This window comes from Clytia hemisphaerica, unplaced genomic scaffold (genome assembly GCF_902728285.1).
Source record: "Clytia hemisphaerica strain Z4C2 unplaced genomic scaffold, Clytia hemisphaerica genome assembly, whole genome shotgun sequence".
NCBI lineage: Eukaryota > Metazoa > Cnidaria > Hydrozoa > Leptothecata > Clytiidae > Clytia > Clytia hemisphaerica.
In genome coordinates, this window is record NW_027103497.1 from 429,631 (window position 1) to 446,999 (window position 17,369).

General features: G+C 35.4%; 1 protein-coding gene across 1 annotated transcript; it reads right to left on the reverse strand.

The window, feature by feature from the left end:
• Window positions 1-318: 318 nt before the first annotated feature.
• On the reverse strand, window positions 319-11,815 carry LOC136798746 (kanadaptin-like). The gene is made up of 14 exons (XM_067055413.1): window positions 11,719-11,815; window positions 11,379-11,423; window positions 10,348-11,150; window positions 9,763-9,973; window positions 7,488-7,598; window positions 7,119-7,188; window positions 6,443-6,749; window positions 5,751-5,820; window positions 5,038-5,156; window positions 4,586-4,647; window positions 4,315-4,364; window positions 3,676-3,878; window positions 2,530-2,635; window positions 319-472 (listed from the first exon to the last, which is right to left on the reverse strand). Exons 3-14 carry the CDS (start codon window positions 11,065-11,067, stop codon window positions 423-425), a joined length of 2,079 nt encoding a protein of 692 aa, XP_066911514.1. The 5' UTR covers window positions 11,068-11,150; window positions 11,379-11,423; window positions 11,719-11,815; the 3' UTR covers window positions 319-422.
• Between the last annotated feature and the right edge of the window lie 5,554 nt (window positions 11,816-17,369).

The following is a 17,369-nucleotide window of genomic DNA, read 5'->3' on the forward strand; positions in this document are numbered from 1 at the left end:
TACATGGCGGGGGGGGGTGGAGGATATATTGTCCGGGGGTAGCAAAAAATCATCAAAATTTGCCTTGTCCGGGGTGTAAATTTGCTCTGCCTGGGGGTAATTTGGTGTGTCCAGGGGGTCAGCAGATGCTTGTCCGGGGGGTAAAACTTATTGTCCGGGGGGCCAAAAGTCACCCTGTCCGGGGGGTAAATCACTAAAAATTGTTATATCCTCCACCCCCATGTACAATTTTCTTCTGGAAGAGCCCGTTTCAAAAAATTTCATTTTCTAGAAATCTTTTGAAAAGGGATTCGGGTAAATTGAGATTTTAATAATGACTTAAGTTTTTCAAGTTCGATATTTCTCTCTTTTATCGCGAATTAAAAAAATTGAATGTATAAATATTCCTTCTATAAATTTACAAAAACACAATTAAAATTTCTTTAATAACCTAATTTATCGTTCAACGCAGTTCGTCCGTCTCCCGTTTGCCCTGAAACAAAAGTCCAAATTTATAAAAAGAGGAAAGTTAGTACTCCGCTAAGAACCGCCCCCCCCCCAACCGAGTGCATCAAAGGATTTACAATTTTGTTCTCAGGCCCCCCACCCTTTGTTGAACAAACAGTTATGTCCTAGAAATATTAAAATTTTGAATTTATCAAGCATCTTTTTGACGATATTTGTAAAATAAATTTTTTTTACATCAGTCGTAGGTATGTAGTCATTGAATATTCCTATCATTATGACCTTTGGGTTCTCAACTGATTGTCCCTGATTTTCCTTAAGTTCGAGACTCAAATTTCTTGAGTCTTAGTTGAGTTGTGCTTCAGAAGAAAAGCTCGGGATTAAGAAAAGCAAATGAAAAATATACGCAGATAATTTTCAGCTATCTATGGTAATATATTCCTTTAACGAAATGAAGTTATTCTTATTACTTTTTGACAAGTGATTTTTAGATTTCATGATATATTGTCAGTAAAAGGTGCTGATATTTTTTATTGTCGGCCTTTATTTTGACTTTTCAGACGCGATTTCAATATTCACTTCATGATACGAACTAAACAATTGAAATCAATACTTCGACTTTTTAGTTATGAACAGCCCAACGATGATTATGAATTTGTCATGACTAACGAACACCCAGAAGCGTCTTATGAAGAAATGTACGTCACTGAACAGACACCATCTTACGAGAGACGTCTATGTGATCCAGATAACGACGAAGCATTGACTTTTTATTACAATTATTCGTCATCGTTCCATGCACTTTATGGTATGACACCGCAAGAGTTTGCAAACTTTGTTGCTAACTTTCAAGGCGAGGAAAGGCCTCCTCTAGAAAACGAGTTGATTGAACTGCCAGTCGTTCAACAAGATCTCCAGGATGTTGAAGAAGTTCCTGATCAGGAAGATGAAATATTTGAAGGTTTCTCCCTTGCCCACGAATCAGATGGAGGATTCAACAGAGCACCATCTGAGTTCGAAACGTTGTTCCTGGCGTCTCAAAAGACGGAGTTACCCGTAATGACGATGTATTCGATTTATCTGATGTTTTCTTTATGGCTCAAGATGCATACAATGAGTCATCAGTGGCGTTACATGGCGACAAGTCTCCAAATACTGCATTTTCGTCCGACTCCGAATTTCAAAAAGAAGCTTCGCTTGGTTCTTCAACTAAAATATCACCACATCTCGAACATCAAATATCACAGAATTATGATCCAAGAATGACAATACTATCATAAATCGCTTCAATAAATCTGAACGAGCAAGCCTTTTACTTTGCTCCATCACCGCACGCGATTATAATAACATGGTGTTGCTAAATAACATCAGGTGACACTGGGACCTTTCTCGAGATAAAATACAATGCTTTAAACGTTTCTGTACCTAAATCATTGGTCAAACAAATACCTCATTACTTTAGTTTTTTTTTCGGGCCAAAAATCTTTATTGCATTTTTATCTCGTTTACCCTTGCACGGGCCAGCAAGGTGCCAATGATATGTTAAGTGTAGAAAATTCTTTAAAAACTAAGCTACTAAACAGGTTTACACCATAAATTCAAGATATTTTTGAGATTCGCCATGACAGATCAAAACAGGACGTACAAGCTTGCATTCTAAGAAACCCATCTCGAGAAAGGCCGACAGTAAAAAATATCAGCGCATTTTACAAACAATATATCATAAAATCTAAAAAATCACTTTGTCAAATAGTAATAAGAACATCTTCATTTTGTAAAAGGAATAAATTACCAACAACAGCTGAAAATACTTGTATTTTTTCATTTATCTTCCCAAATTTATTTTCCTGGCATCTTCAAGGGCCGTTACAAGACCCCTAGAAACTGGGGAGTTTGAGGCTTTTTACCTCAAAATAAGTGAGATTATAGTCGATAAGTCAGAGCCTCAGAGCTCATTTTCTTGATATTTTCTTATATTTCAATAATTTTTGAGCCTCATAGCTTCAATATCTCACATTAAATTACGAAAAGTAATCCTTCACAGCTGTGCAAATTTCTTAAAAAATGAAAGAGGAAATATCATACCAGAGGGTGGTGTCCAATCCACAAATTCTTTTTCCGGTTTATAATCAGGCTTCTTGGGAGCGCTGTACACTTTCTTCTTTTTTGCTGGTGGAGCTTCTTCTTCGGTCTATATTTACGAAAACGGACGAACATTTATTCGTAAAAATACATGAAATACATGAAAAGCCATAAAATGAGTCTTTATTTAAATTGCAATTATTCGTTTTGAAAATGATTGCACTGGTAAAGCACAGGTGAAAATTGTCAAAACAGGACTCGATTTTTTCATAAATGGATAAATTTATCCCCATTTTAAGACTGCTTTAGCATTGTTACTCTAGTTGATTATAAAATAAAGAAGTGATCCTTCGGTCGATGCTCAACTAATTATCAATGGCGAGTAACTACCTACTAAACAAGCTGATGATTAAAGTTAGAGCAAGTAGGGAAGTGTAATATAGTTGAGGTGTTGGAACGCGAAGGGTATAATCAAAAATCGTTCGAGTTACAGAAATTTGAGTTATAGAGAGGCAGAATAGCCTAAGAATCTCCTCAAGAGACCGGGAAAACCGTTCGAGTTTATGGAGAAAATCGAGTTGAGGAGGTTTGAGTTATGAAAAGTCCACTGTAGTTTAAAGCAGTAATGGGAAAGATCGTGAAAAAAGAACGGACGAGCGAACTGTTTCCTAGTGATCTTCGGCTCTTCCAGCGAGTTTTAGAAAGTTCCGGCTACCAAAATCAGTTTCGTTAAAAATTGAACCATGTTTAATTATGGGTATTTTTATAAATAATGTTTTTGTTTGAAAAACGGCGATTTCCGGCATATTTCCGTCTTTTTCGACCGGAAATAAATTTTCGTCCAAAATCCGACTCGCCAAATTTTAGGTATTGCTAATTTACGCATCTTTATGTAAAATAACGGAAAAAACTAATGATGAAATCTCGAGAAAATGCCAAAAAAAACAGTTTTTCCGGCATATTTTCGGAATTTCTGGAATTTTGCATCATTGTGCAAAAAATACTAATAAGCCGATCCACAAAAAAGCTGGTAACAGACGAACGAACGGATTAACGGACGGACATGGGTTAATTTATAGGACCTCCGAGGTAGGTCCAAAGAGTTGACTTTTTCCCAAGATTGCAAACAAATGAAACCTGCATATTCACCTTCGATGGATTATCTCTCACTAGAGCCGTTGAATTTCCATTTTCTTTGTGTTCTTCAGGAGAATCAGATTTTGATTTAGTAGATGGTTTAGGTTGCGATTTTAAGATTTGTGCAGTTGACATAGTCGCCATTTTGATTTCATGATTTGTGGATTTCGTAGTCCCTTTTGAAGCTTGTGACTGGGTTTGAGGTGGTTGGCGAGCTGAACAAAATAGACATTTTATTGCAAGTTTTTTTTGAATAGAATAACTCAAAAGAAAAGGTAAGAAGGTGGGAACAAGCCTATGTCACAGACCCGCTGGAAAATTTGGCAAAAATTTGTCCCTGGTGGGGAAAAACCCTGTAATTTCAGCCCCACTGGGAAACTGACTTTGGTTTCGTTCTCATCTGAAATTCCATGCTTAAAAATTGCACTCTAAAACCATCCCCACTGGATTTTTTATCCTCGGGACAACAGAATTTCTATCCCCATTTGGATTTCAATAGGAATTTTTATCCCCATTGAGGAAAAAAGTTCCACCGGAGCTGTGAGACGGGTTTGGGGAGTGTTAAATTTTTCTAAAGCAGGTGAAGTTTCCGATCGAGAAATTTACAACACACATTGATATTTTCGAATTTAGATTTTGCGGTATCCTTACCTTGCTTCTGAGCCATTTCTTTTTTTGATTCCACTGGAATTGATTGTGTCCTAAAAGATGGGGTGAGTTAATTAAATAGAAGTAGAGGTGTTTTGATTGTTCTGTTATTACTTTTTATCACAGATAGCCGTCACTTTTGTCGTCAAAATCCAATAATATTTTGGTGCCGGTATACCCTTGACCTATTTGACCACCAGCAGCCATTTTCTTCGATAGTCGAATTGAAAGTCTTATCGACATAACGTGATAATACCTCAGGTTTATTACTTACATATCGATGGAAGGTAAGGCAGGTTTCGTTATCTCCACCATCTTCTCAAGTCGTTGAATTTCCTATTGAACAAAAGAAATACCATCAAAAGGTTTTTTTTTTATAAATTGTTTCCAACAATAAAGTAATTAATCAAAATTAGTTTCATGATAGTCTAGGAAGCTAGACGACTAATTCAGACATGGTAGAAATAAAGCAAAAAGTAATGGAGGGAACAATTTTTAGTCTATACAAACTGAATCCCGTAACAATATTCGTACTATCATATAACGCCTATATTACTGTATTACACGCATTATAAACGACTCCAGTCTAGTTTCATGACAGCAAAAGTCGTTTGATTGTAAATAGACAGCCAAGGAATTTGAATTTAAAACTCATACAAGGGCACGGGTTAGTACAGTTAGACCAAAGAATTAAAGCCGTGAAGGTCTAGAAAAGGCTAGACTTACTTTTTTAAATTCAGCACTTTGCCGTTTGAGTTTCATTTCGGTCGTTTTATCCAATCGATGGGACATGGAAGACATGAAAGAATCGAGTGAATCACCACCTTCCTCTCCCTCATTCTTCGCTGAAAGAAATGAGAGAAAGTAAATCATGAGATTACAATACAGGGTGTGCCAGATATAAGTTACCCTCTTTAAAAAGAGAAAATTTTCGAGATCTTCGAATTCCCAAAGAATCTATAACTATTTCTAGGATTCATTTTTTTTCACTGAAGGTTGGTGCCTGAGCACCATGAAACTCTGAGTTTGAAACAGATACTGTGACAACTCTTTATTATAACTATTTCTATAGTTACGAGGAAAGGTAAACATAAACTTTGATAGATCGTTTATTAAAGTTGGTCCACTAGATTAAAATTTTCTGAGATTGGTCAAAAACGTCGTAAATCGATCAATCAAATCTTGACAAACACAATGATTGCTAAGAACCAATAGAATTGAACCAATAGAATTGCCTCATTTAGAATCGACAACAAAATGGATTTGTAATGTTATTGGGTGTGTTCTAAAAACGGGTATTAGAATAGCAGTTGCTTACAAACCAAAGAGATTGCCGACTGATATGTTTTTCTAGGCATTAAAGAAAGTGCTCTTTTGGAATGATATTTCCATTTAAATTCCTAACGAGCCAAGGCTATTTTGAGCATACGTTTCCTTACCTGCTCTGGATAAACCCAATCTCTTTTCAACAGATCGTAGTTCTTTCTTCTTTTCCTCTAGTTTGAATTTCTATAACCAAATCATGCCAACATTAACATTTCAAAAACATTAAGAAAACAGCGCAAATATTTCACGCTTTTCTTATAAGAATATACTTTATAAAAATATTCATGATGAAAATGGCCAAAAAATTAAGAATATGCTAAGAATATCACCATCATGGAATTTGGCAACTTAACCCAAGAATGCCATTTTTCAGAGATTTCTGCCTGTAAACTGGCAATTATCCCCCAGCAATGCTCAAAGCTTTCGCAAAAATGCCAAATCCTTGCTCGAGGTGAGCTAGTAGAGATGAAACCGGAAATTCACGATTTCAAGTTTTCAATTCAAACAGTTGAGCGTGGCAAGGGCTCCTCAACTAAAACTAATTATACAAAATATTTTTTTCATATCCGTTATGCTTTTGGTAAAACTCTTTACTGCTGTATAGCAAGCACATCAAGTAAATCATTATTAGTTTAGCATGTTAGACGACAATTCAGACAAGAAAATAAGTAAAAAATAATGGGAGGGACAAATTATAGTCTGTTTGTTTATACAAACTGGTATTATCCCTTAACATTACCGTATTATTATACAACACCCATCTCACTGTGTTAGACGGATGACTCAGTCAAGAAAATTATCTCACCAAAGTATCGTGCGTTTCCACGATATCCTTTACTTGTTTACCAGCTCGTTTCTTACGCTGTATTCGTTTCTTCTCGATATTTCCCGTTCGATCGAGAAAACTGTCTTCATCGGAATCGTAAAAATCGTTCGCTTCGAGCGCGCGTTGTTTTAGCACACGTTGGTCTTCGCGCGTTCGATTGGTCATCATGTCGTATGTTTGTATGAGACGACACGCTTCGGTAGCACACTTCAACACGGCATCTTTTTTGTTGGACGAGGTTCCCTCTGCAATGACTTCTTCTCCATCGTCCGTATCGAAAGGCAACCTGTTGAAAAAAATTGACAGGAGCTTTAAGTCTACAGCATGTTTAAGGCGAAATTGAAAATAAAAAACTTGTGATCCACGTTTAGGTACGACAAATTTGTGAAGAATATAGGTACCATCACAAAACTGTAATACAAGGCAATCAAAGGCAATTTAAGGATTCGTGGTTCGAATCCCCGCTCCATCCAATGTTCTGTTCAGTTCATAGATAGCCGAGCTGGCTGGACGTAGACCCGGTGAAAACAATCGAAAGACAGCCTAAAAGTCCTAGATTACTGGGCTGTCCACGTTAAATATCGAGCTTTAAGAAGTTTAATTTGTAGCCTAATACTTTAGCCCTGCGTGAAAACGAAAAAGAGAAGTAATTTACCTGACTTTGGCCACGTGGACTGTACTTTTTCCTGAGCCTCTTTCTGACATGTCGTATTCGAACTCAATCCCTGTAGTAAAACAATATAAACAGAAAGAATAAATCAGATATAAAGATTGGTCATGGATTAATTTCAGTTCGCATGGCTAAACCAAGGAGGTTTGGTAAAATGAAGAAAGTAAGTCTGAGAAACAGATTGATTGTCTGAATGATGTATATGTCATGTATATGTTATATGTCATGCAAAGTACAGAGCTGCAATTTCATCTTTTGCTTATAATATATTGGCTGGATGAGCTTTATCAAACTTGCTTTTCTTCTTTATTGAGAATCAATTATCGACTATTGACAAATTGGAAATAATGCTACCTTCTCTTTCGAAAAATCCATTGAGTGTTTTCTTAGGATCCTTGACTTCGAAATCTTGCTTTCGTTCGAACAGGTCTTTCAAATTAATGCCTTCTTCTTGTGCATCCTCGCCTACAATGCAATGTAGATAGGTATAGTTTTAATTCATTGATACTACCCACAAGAGTGTGTATGTAAGTGTGTATCAGTAATGGTACCCAATTCCCCTCACATGGCATGGGTTGACCCAGGCGAAGGTATATTCACTTGCCAAGTGAATCGTAGAGACACGGTGGGTATCGAACAATGTAATGCAACAATGTAATGTGAAGCGAAATAACTCATAACAAGTACCAATAGTTTCGATTTTAACTAGAACACATGTGATTTCGTCATATAAACTGTAAATAGTTTAATCAGACATTAAAGATTTTAAAAACAAATTCATTCCTCAACCCCATTTTGGTGACATTATACAGTATAATAGGGGAGAAGACATAACTTGGACCCCCCAATATGGACCCCAATATGGACCCCATTATGGACCCCATTATGGACCCCATTATGGACCCCATTATGGACCCCAATATGGACCCCCTCAAAAATTGCAAATTGCATCACGACACCGCGCGGTCGAATTGTATCATGGTTACCACATGTTTAATTTCATAGACCGGCTATTTATTTGTATTTCTTGAAATAAAATCATTTCATTATCAAAAATAACTTTGAAATTATGTTTTAGAACATAAGGTCACACGTGTCTTAGACACAGGGCACAGGTCATACAAATAACAGACCAGAAAAATTGTAACGCGCTCGTATCATATAATTTATAACATGAAAATAATATATGCAATGTAAATTATGTATCCAAAATATGCTATTCAGAAGATTTCAATGACAAATCATCAATCCCAAATATTGACAAAAATGACACTTAAGTTATGTAAATACCCATCCTGACACTTAATCCACCCATGGATTAACTGTTTTTCAATCACAATCTTTGTATACCACCCCCTAAAACAGTCTACTGGGGCATTTTGACATTCATTAAGTTATTTTAATTGATGTTGGTCGACTTTCTAAGTAATTTTCAATGGATTTCTTTTTGAAATAATCAAGTAATATTTCTATGAATCAGTATATATGAATAACTATGAAAATAAATCTAGTATGAACAGGTAAGAATATTAATCAAAATGATAAAAGGCAGTAAGAAACAAAATTATAACAAACGTTATTGTATGCCTCAGAAAAGATTCAAATATCTCTTTTTTAGAATCAAATAGAGGTCTAGGTATTAATAGAGGTTATAGATGGGATTCATGCCAGCAGGTGCCAATACCATACAGTTTCAAACTAGTTCTGTACTATCATGTAGCGCAATTTAGCTCTAAAACCATTCAAAGTCAGTTAGATCTTGTTGTTCAGGCCCAGTCCTACCCAGCCTTTAAGTGTCCCCAACGATGTAGAAGCAAGACTTTGATGCAGTTTGACGTTTTAAAGACAGAAGAAGAGGCAAAACTAGCACGAATCATAATAAATGAATTTTACAGAATGGAGAATGACATATAAAGCAGTTTTAGAGATATGAAAATAGTACTTTTATTATTATTTTTATTTTTATTTTCGTATGAACAGAGTATTACATAACTTCAAGTTTTGAAAGGACGTGTTTCTTCCACGAGAAAGACGTTAACTGTCATTTTCCTGACAAAGTGACACTTTTCAACAAAAAATTTACAGGGCACTTAAGTGGGATACCTGCAAGCTTTATTTACACCAAATATTTTAATTGTACCGAATGAGATGCCTTTGATATAAATAGATAAATATTGTCAAGAGGCAAACACTGGGAAGCGCAGTTTTAGAGATACAATTCTCATCAATTATTCTATTGTCCTTATGTTGACAAAATGACTTATTTTTACAAAATAATGATCAGATGGTCAAATATAAAGCTTCTTTAATCAACCAAAATGCTTTCCCGCCATTTTTGAGGGGGTCCATAAAGTGGTCCATATTGGGGTCCATATAGGGGGGTCCAAGTTATGTCTTCTCCCGTATAATAGGTGACCTAGTTGGGTGGTATTATTTTATAAACTTAAAGTTTTAGACCCTCTGTATTTCAGACCTACACCATTTTGAAGTGTTAGCGTTTTTAAAGGGTTCCATCATTCTGAACATTTTCAGTTCAACAATTATCCCAATGACCTTGAAAGTCAAATTATTTCAATCAATTTCAAGAAATAACTTTACTAAAATTCAAAAATTATGAATAATTAGTTACCAAATCCCCAAGAAGCGCCGTCATCGCACGAACTACCATCGCTTCCTTTACCGCCATCAATCGTTTGTCTAGAACCAGTATTTGTTGAAGTGAGAGGTTGTTCTTTGGATTTTCTTTTCTGTTTCTCTTCCATTTTATGTTGCTCATATAAACGTTTCTTTTCACGCATTTTGTCAATGTCTGTTTCCTCCTCTTGATCTTCCTCTGGGCCCTGGTGAAATGAAATTCAACAGAAAAGCATTATTTCGTATTTTTGTTAAAGAACTATGTATACCTTTAAAAAAGCTATCAAAATGTCAAAACGAGCTTCCTATAATTGATAATCTAGTAAGAAGGCTAGGAATTCTTGAATTCTGGATTCATTATACAGTATCAACAGATATATTACTGTTAACACAAGTGTTATTTTATCCAGATCATTTTTAATGCCTTAGAGTAGACACAGCCCTTCCTGAATTATGAAAAATCATAGCAAAAATAGATTAAAAAGCAAATTAAAATCGAGGGATTTCTTAACTGAAAGATAGATGCAATCTCTGTATTTTTCTAATTACTCATAAACTCTAGAAAGTGTTTATATAATACCTCCACAATGTACAATCTGGTACTACCACCAAACTTCAACTGATATCCAACTCGTACACGATTATAAGATTGCGGTTTGATTTTCACTTTATTCAAATAAGTTCCATGAGTACTACCCATATCATATAAATAAAATCCTTTCTTTCGTAAATCTTTTTCAACAACACAGTACTGTAGAACTGCATGATATCTTGAACAAGACGGGTGCTCTACCCTCACATCACAATCATCATTTCTACCAAAAACAAAACGTGATTTTTTAGTCAAATCAACAGTATCTTTAACAGTGCCAACTTTCAAAATAGTCATTGAATAGGGCGGCTTTAAGTCTTGAGATACTACACCACCCCAAGGTGGTTCTTCCAAAGGGCATTTTTTGGCAGATGACGCTGTTGATGGTTGCTTCGGTTTTTCAACAATGACTTCAGTTCTTATTTCATCATCTGCATCACTATCTTTCACTTGTTTATCATCATCTTCAGGTTTCTTAATGGCATTCAAAGCAGGTAGTCCTGGAACTGCAAAAACGTGTTTGTCTTTTTTGTTGTTCAATTTCTGTTCTTCTTCCTTCTCGATCTCAATTACAGAAGATTCTTCGACCTTTGAATCCATTTTTTCACTCGTTGTTTCTGTTTTAATAATTTCATTGTCAGGTTTCTCTTCCCCATTTTCTTCCACCACCCCCTGCATATCATGATCAGTTTCTTTTTCTTCATCCATTCTTCTTCACTTTTTCTGCCAAGCCTCTTGGTCCTTCTCTTCTACACCTGGGAAACCAATCAAGTCAGCACTTCTGTAAAATCCTAAAATATATGTATTTATATAATAAAATAACTGAAGACAGTATTGAATATTCACGAACAATATACTAAAAATAAGATCAAGAAAAACTTCATCTCATTTATTGCCTTTTTTAACCCAAAAGACTTCAAAAGAATACCATTATCAATGCTTTTAGTTGATGAACCTTTTTCAAATTAAGACAAGTTTCACAATAAAATGAAAAAGTATTATTTTCTTTTTTTCTTCACCTTTTAAAACAGAGGGATAATTTGTATGCATCCACTTTCTGTAATCTGAAAAAAGCATCATATAATAAAATAATCAAATTGGTTGTTCCTCCTGAATGATTTCAACAAAAATTGTAAAAACATTTTATTTTTATAAGATCAAAATTTATTAAATATAATAAATGCCAATACACATCCGATAAATTTTGGTGATTCTGTTCCAAAGTTTTAAAGTATAATGATAGAAAATCTCTTTTCCAATCGAAGATTTCTGATCCACTCACTTTTTTATATCAATAGAAATTGGAAAAACCATTTTTAAAATCAAGGTAAGAGTTTCTAGCAAAAAAGAAATTCTTACTTTGGTCTGTGTTCATTGAGTGCCACACGTGATAAGTGCCCAGAACAGCAACAACTTCTAATGCTACTAAACCTTTTATTATCTTTTTCATAATCCTGAAATTAAAAATAGATAAAAGCAGATCTATTTCAAAATTATTGAGAAAAATTAATTATGAAAATATCTAAACCAATGTGCCTTGTTGGGATTGTAAAAGGATAACAAAGGCAATGATCAGTCAATTAAACCTTCTATTATGAGCAAAAACTTTTTCCAGAAACCTGTCAGTAACTTCTTTCTTCAAACTACAGATTGGCAATGAAAAAAAAATCTTTCACTCTGATTCAAGCTGAGAAAGTTAATTCTTGACTTAAACAGTCCATTTCTGTAAAAAAAGTTCAAAAATCCATAAAAATCATAGTCATGGCACAAAGTGGCCTCTTTTTTTGCTTCATCCTTAACTAGTGGTAGTATTAGTATAATGGGTTTTATTCTATTTTCTCATGTTTTTGTTTTTTATGGAGCATTGAATAAGGTGTAAATTCAATAATTTCAAAGGAAAATTGCAAATAATTGCTATGCCGAATGCAATCAAGAATAGCAAACAAATGTCTGATTCCTGGGTAATATTTGATTGTGCTTGAATCGCAATCAGTCCAGTTTATTGTGTGATTGAGGTCAACCTTTTATAAAAATGGAACAAAACAAAATAGTTAAGATCAAAGAAGAAGAAGTTGACCGTTAACTTCAATTGCAATTGATAATATTGATAAATCCCATTGGTCATCTGAAACACCAAAACGCTATAGACGAAATGCAATCAACAGTGCGCTCCATTGCGTCTACAGAATTTCTTCACACTTTAATAACGAGGTTCAAATTATCAGAGATAAATATACAAAAGCAGGATACCCATTAAACTTTGTCAATAGTGTTATCAAATCGTTTCATGACAAAATTAATAAAGAGATTATCATTCCAGACTTCCTGTTCAAAGAAACTAAAACAACATGTTACTTAGAAGTGCCCAAAATGAAAAAGTAATGCACACATTTTTGAAAAGGTTTCACTCTTTAACTGAATCCAGATTTAAAGCTCAGGATCAAATGGCAAACCAAAGAAAGTAAAAACTTTATTCAAATTGAAAGATCCAGACCCATACCCAGCCTGTTTCATCTATGAAGAAAATTGTATTTGTGGTGAAAAGTACATAGGTGAAACAGAGAGAAACGAAACTTGAAAACTGCAGGAGATTCAAAGGGCAAATTTTTTTTGGTCAATTCTACACCCTATTAGGAGCATAATATAAAAAATTTGGCCTGATCTAATAAGGGGTGCCCTACAAAACCATTTTTAAGGCCCTTTCTGAATCTCGGACGCTGGTAGGGTGCACACTCATCGGGATTTTTTGCGTGGAACAAGTCGAAAATCAAAATTAGAACATTCCATCCATCATAACTTATCCTTTAGAAACTCCAAACTTGTTCATTCTTTTTTTTTAAATACTCAGAATTTATCTGAGAAAACAAAGAAAAAAACCCCATCCCATTACCTACCTTCAATAAAAAGATAATTCGTGGAATTCGAAAAGGAATTCGTGGCACCACCACTGTCGACCTTGACCACCATTTTTCAAATGGCTATCGCTATTGAGCTGGATTAGTTATAGACTCGCGTTTTTTTTTATAAAACGCGGGAAAGATAGTACTTTAGTTTGTCACGTGGTAGCCTTTTCGATAATCTACGGGCCGTCTTTAAATCGAGAAAAAAGAAGAAATTTCGATTTTTTGGCACTTTCCTGAAATCTTTATCAGGACTACCATATATCAGTCAGGCACATCCTGGCAAATGAACGGGGTATTTTTCACTTGTGATTGGTGGCAAATGCAAGGGGTTGAAAACAAAAGTGATGTAACAGCACTGAATACCCCACGCAATTGAACCGGGTTGGAAATATTTTGCTTCATTTCAAAGAACTGCATAGATGAAATTTTTATCTCCATGGGTCAATTTTGTCTTCGAAGATTGAAGAAACTTTTAACGAAAAAATAAAGTTCCCAGTTTTCTTCCTTTTTTCCCGTTTTCAGTTTGAAGTTCATTTTTATTCATTTTCACGCTTTTAGCCTGAGACGTCCTATCTCATTTACACTGGGTGACGAATACCCCATGCAAATGCTCACCCCGTTCATTTGCCTGACTGTATAGGAAAGATCTAGTTTCAATCACCAATTCCACCCTTCTCCTATTTTTCTCTATTTCCTATCTCTAACTGTTTTTTCTGACTTCTGTTTTTTCTGAATTTGACTATTTGAAGCTAATTTGCTAATTCTGAAACTATACTCCCACATCTCGGTTCGAACCACCAAATGCAAGCAACCTTGGTTTCCAAACCCGACGCCTTACCACTTACGCTATCGTCGCACAGCAAAACCACGCAATTCATAACATATTATACCGAACTGGCAAAAGACGGGGGTAATGTTATTATAATAGACCTTTTTTCAAAGAAGCCACCCTGCTGAATAATTATGTAGTCCAGCAGAAAAACAATGATAAAACCATGCATAATTATTACAATATGCATAATACAGTAATTATGCATGGCTCTATCATTGTTTTTATGGCTGGACTACATAATTATTCAACAGGACGTCCTCTTTGAAAAAAGGTCTATATCAGTGAGGCTGGAACCTCGATTTTTGAGGATTACGATTTTACCAGTTTTTTAGCGATTTTTGCCTCGCTAACCCAAATCTCGCAACCTCTTTACCTTAAGGAAGATCGAAATTAGAGTTTTTAGCGTTCCGAAAAAAACGCATAGCAGAAATTTTTTCATCTTCACAGGATCGATTCTCAACAACAAAATACATCCATTGGTCTTTGGGTTTGTTTCTGACATTTTTCATTCAAAGAATATTGATCACTTTCTTTTTCCCCTTGAGCATGCGAAAAGAAAATGATTAATTCACATTTTCGCGCGGGCGAATAAAGATGAGGCGGCAATCTTGCACCGAGGGTGCTACTTAGTTTCCGCCCTATTTTGCGCCCACTATAGAATGGTCCAACAACGGGGGTATTCCAAGTGATAAACTATGTACTGTAAGTGTCTATTTTCTGAGAATAGTATATTGAATATTTATTACGAATAGTATATTGAATATTACCAACTTATTTATCTAAGTATTTTTGAGCGCAAATTTTAATATGGTTAAATAAAAAACAAATGATAAAAGTTCTATTTACTCCTCAAACCCCCGGAAAAGTTTTTTTGCCGACTTAGCTATTTTACAAATCTCGGAAAAATCTGGAAAAAGAACTCCCATAGGAATTCCGATACCTAACCCGATTTGTTAATTTCGGGACCGCTTCAAGAAAGTCATAATGGCAGATAATTTCAAAAGTTTCTGAGAGGAAATGTGTGTAATTTATCGATGTTGATGGCTTGTTGATTTTTTAAAGAAAAAAGATAACAGGTATAGCTTTTTCTAATCCTGGAATATCGAGGTTCCAGCTACACTGTATATGGGTAAAAGTCAGAAAGTACCCCTTTTTTAAACCTGACTGAAATTTGAGCCGTTATTAGCAACCCTGCGGGGCCCAAGGCACCGAGTATGCACCCGGCACAGTGACAAGCCGTTACTAGCAACCCCTGACCCTGTCTGATAGTCGAATTCTGACCCCCGGACTAGAAAGAACAAACAAAATTGAAGGGGCGGAATTGCTGATTGAAACTAGTTTTCACCGACTGTATATCGTTGGAAACGCGGAAGGCTAGAATTCACCCGCCATCTTTAATGTTTTTCGGTGCTGTCCAAAGGTCATTTCTTGGTTGCGCGTGGTAGGGAGACGATTCCTTGAAAAGGTGGTTTTTTTGTGGTTTGAAAATGGAATAACTTTGGAACTACTTAGCCTATTTTAACAAATGACCCCTCATTTTTCTCATAAAGGTAAGGACTTTCAAATAAAATTTATAGTTTGGTTTTCAAAATTTGAGGGGAAAATTTTGGCCTGTCCACCCTAACGCTGGTCTATCATGAGGCCACCAGGTTACCAGAATGTCAAATTTTTACCAAACGTATGGATAATAGACCTTTTTTCAAAGAGGCCACCCTGTTGAATAATTATGTAGTCCAGCAGAAAAACAATGATACACCCATGCATAATTATTACAATATGCATGAAACAGTAATTATGCATTGTTGTATCATTGTTTGTATGGCTGGACTACATAATTATTCAACAGGGTTGCCTCTTTGAAAAAAGGTCTATGGAATGCTTCTTAGGACTTCCGTATACTTAAAATGTAGATACATAGATAACCAAAAATCTTTCAGAACTTTTTACCCCACATCATGCTCCACAACACAACCAATCGTTCTTCATCTCGCTATCTTAAGTTCACTTGTGCTTCGTGCTGCAATTTCCTTCGATGTTTTGAATGGTTTTGAGTCATGACTTTTAGTAAAGTTCTTTGTTCTTGGTCGCATTTACCTGCAAAAAACTGATTTCACTTCTTTCTTTTCTAAACTGAAAGAGGAAAACAGGTTATATTTTTATTTAGGGTGTGTGTGACCATAGAAATAACAAANTCTGTTTTTTATCGGTTTTTATGATCTATGATTTTATCCAGACGATGTCAATCGAACGGAATCGAACGAAAATTCCAATCGAATCAATCGAACGCAATCAAACGCAATCGAATTATTGCGATTCGATTACCGAACGCAATCGAATAACAATCGAACGTAAAATTCTGGGTAAAATTCGATTGATTCAATTGATATTCGATAGACCTTTTCGCCTTTCCATCGGCCATATTGTCATAGGGTGCGCACTCGTCGGGATTTTTTGCGTGGAAAAAGTCGAAAATCAAAATTAGAACATTCCATCCATCATAACTTATCCTTAACAACTCCAAACTTGTTCATTCTTTCTTTTTAAATACTCAGAATTTATCAGAGAAAACAAAGAAAAAAACCCTATCCCATTACCTACCTTCAATAAAAAGATATACCATTTATTAGACATCAAGGTGAAAAAATGGCGACTCGGAATTCGTGGCACCACCGTCTACCTTGACCACCATTTTTCAAATGGCTATCGCTAATGAGCTGGATTAGTTATAGACTCGCGGTTTTTTTTATAAAACGCGGGAAAGATAGTACTTTAGTTTGTCACGTGGTAGCCTTTTCGATAATCTACGGGCCGTCTTTAAATCGAGAAAAAAGAAGAAATTTCGATTTTTCGGCACTTTCCTGAAATTTTTATCAGGGCTACCATATATGGTTGGAAAGCTAATGGTTTCAGATTTTCATTGGTAAAATTTGTTTTTAGCTATCATTTCCAGCTCATTAGCGATAGGCTAAAGTTTAACAGTCATCAGGCCGATTTTCAGACCGCGCCAGCAAAACTCCTCACGCCCCGCCACACGTAAGACTAGATTTCATCCGCCATTTTTGGCGCGATTTTGGTGCTTCCGAAAATTATTTCTTGCTGGCGTGGTGTAAGGAGGCGATTCTTTGAAAAGGTGTTTTTTTGTGGTTTGAAAATGGAATAACTTTGGAACTACTTAACCAATTTTAACAAATGACCCCTCATTTTTCTCACAAAGGTAAGGACTTTCAAATAAAATTAGTTTGGTTTTCAAAATTTGAGGGGAAAATTTTGGCCTG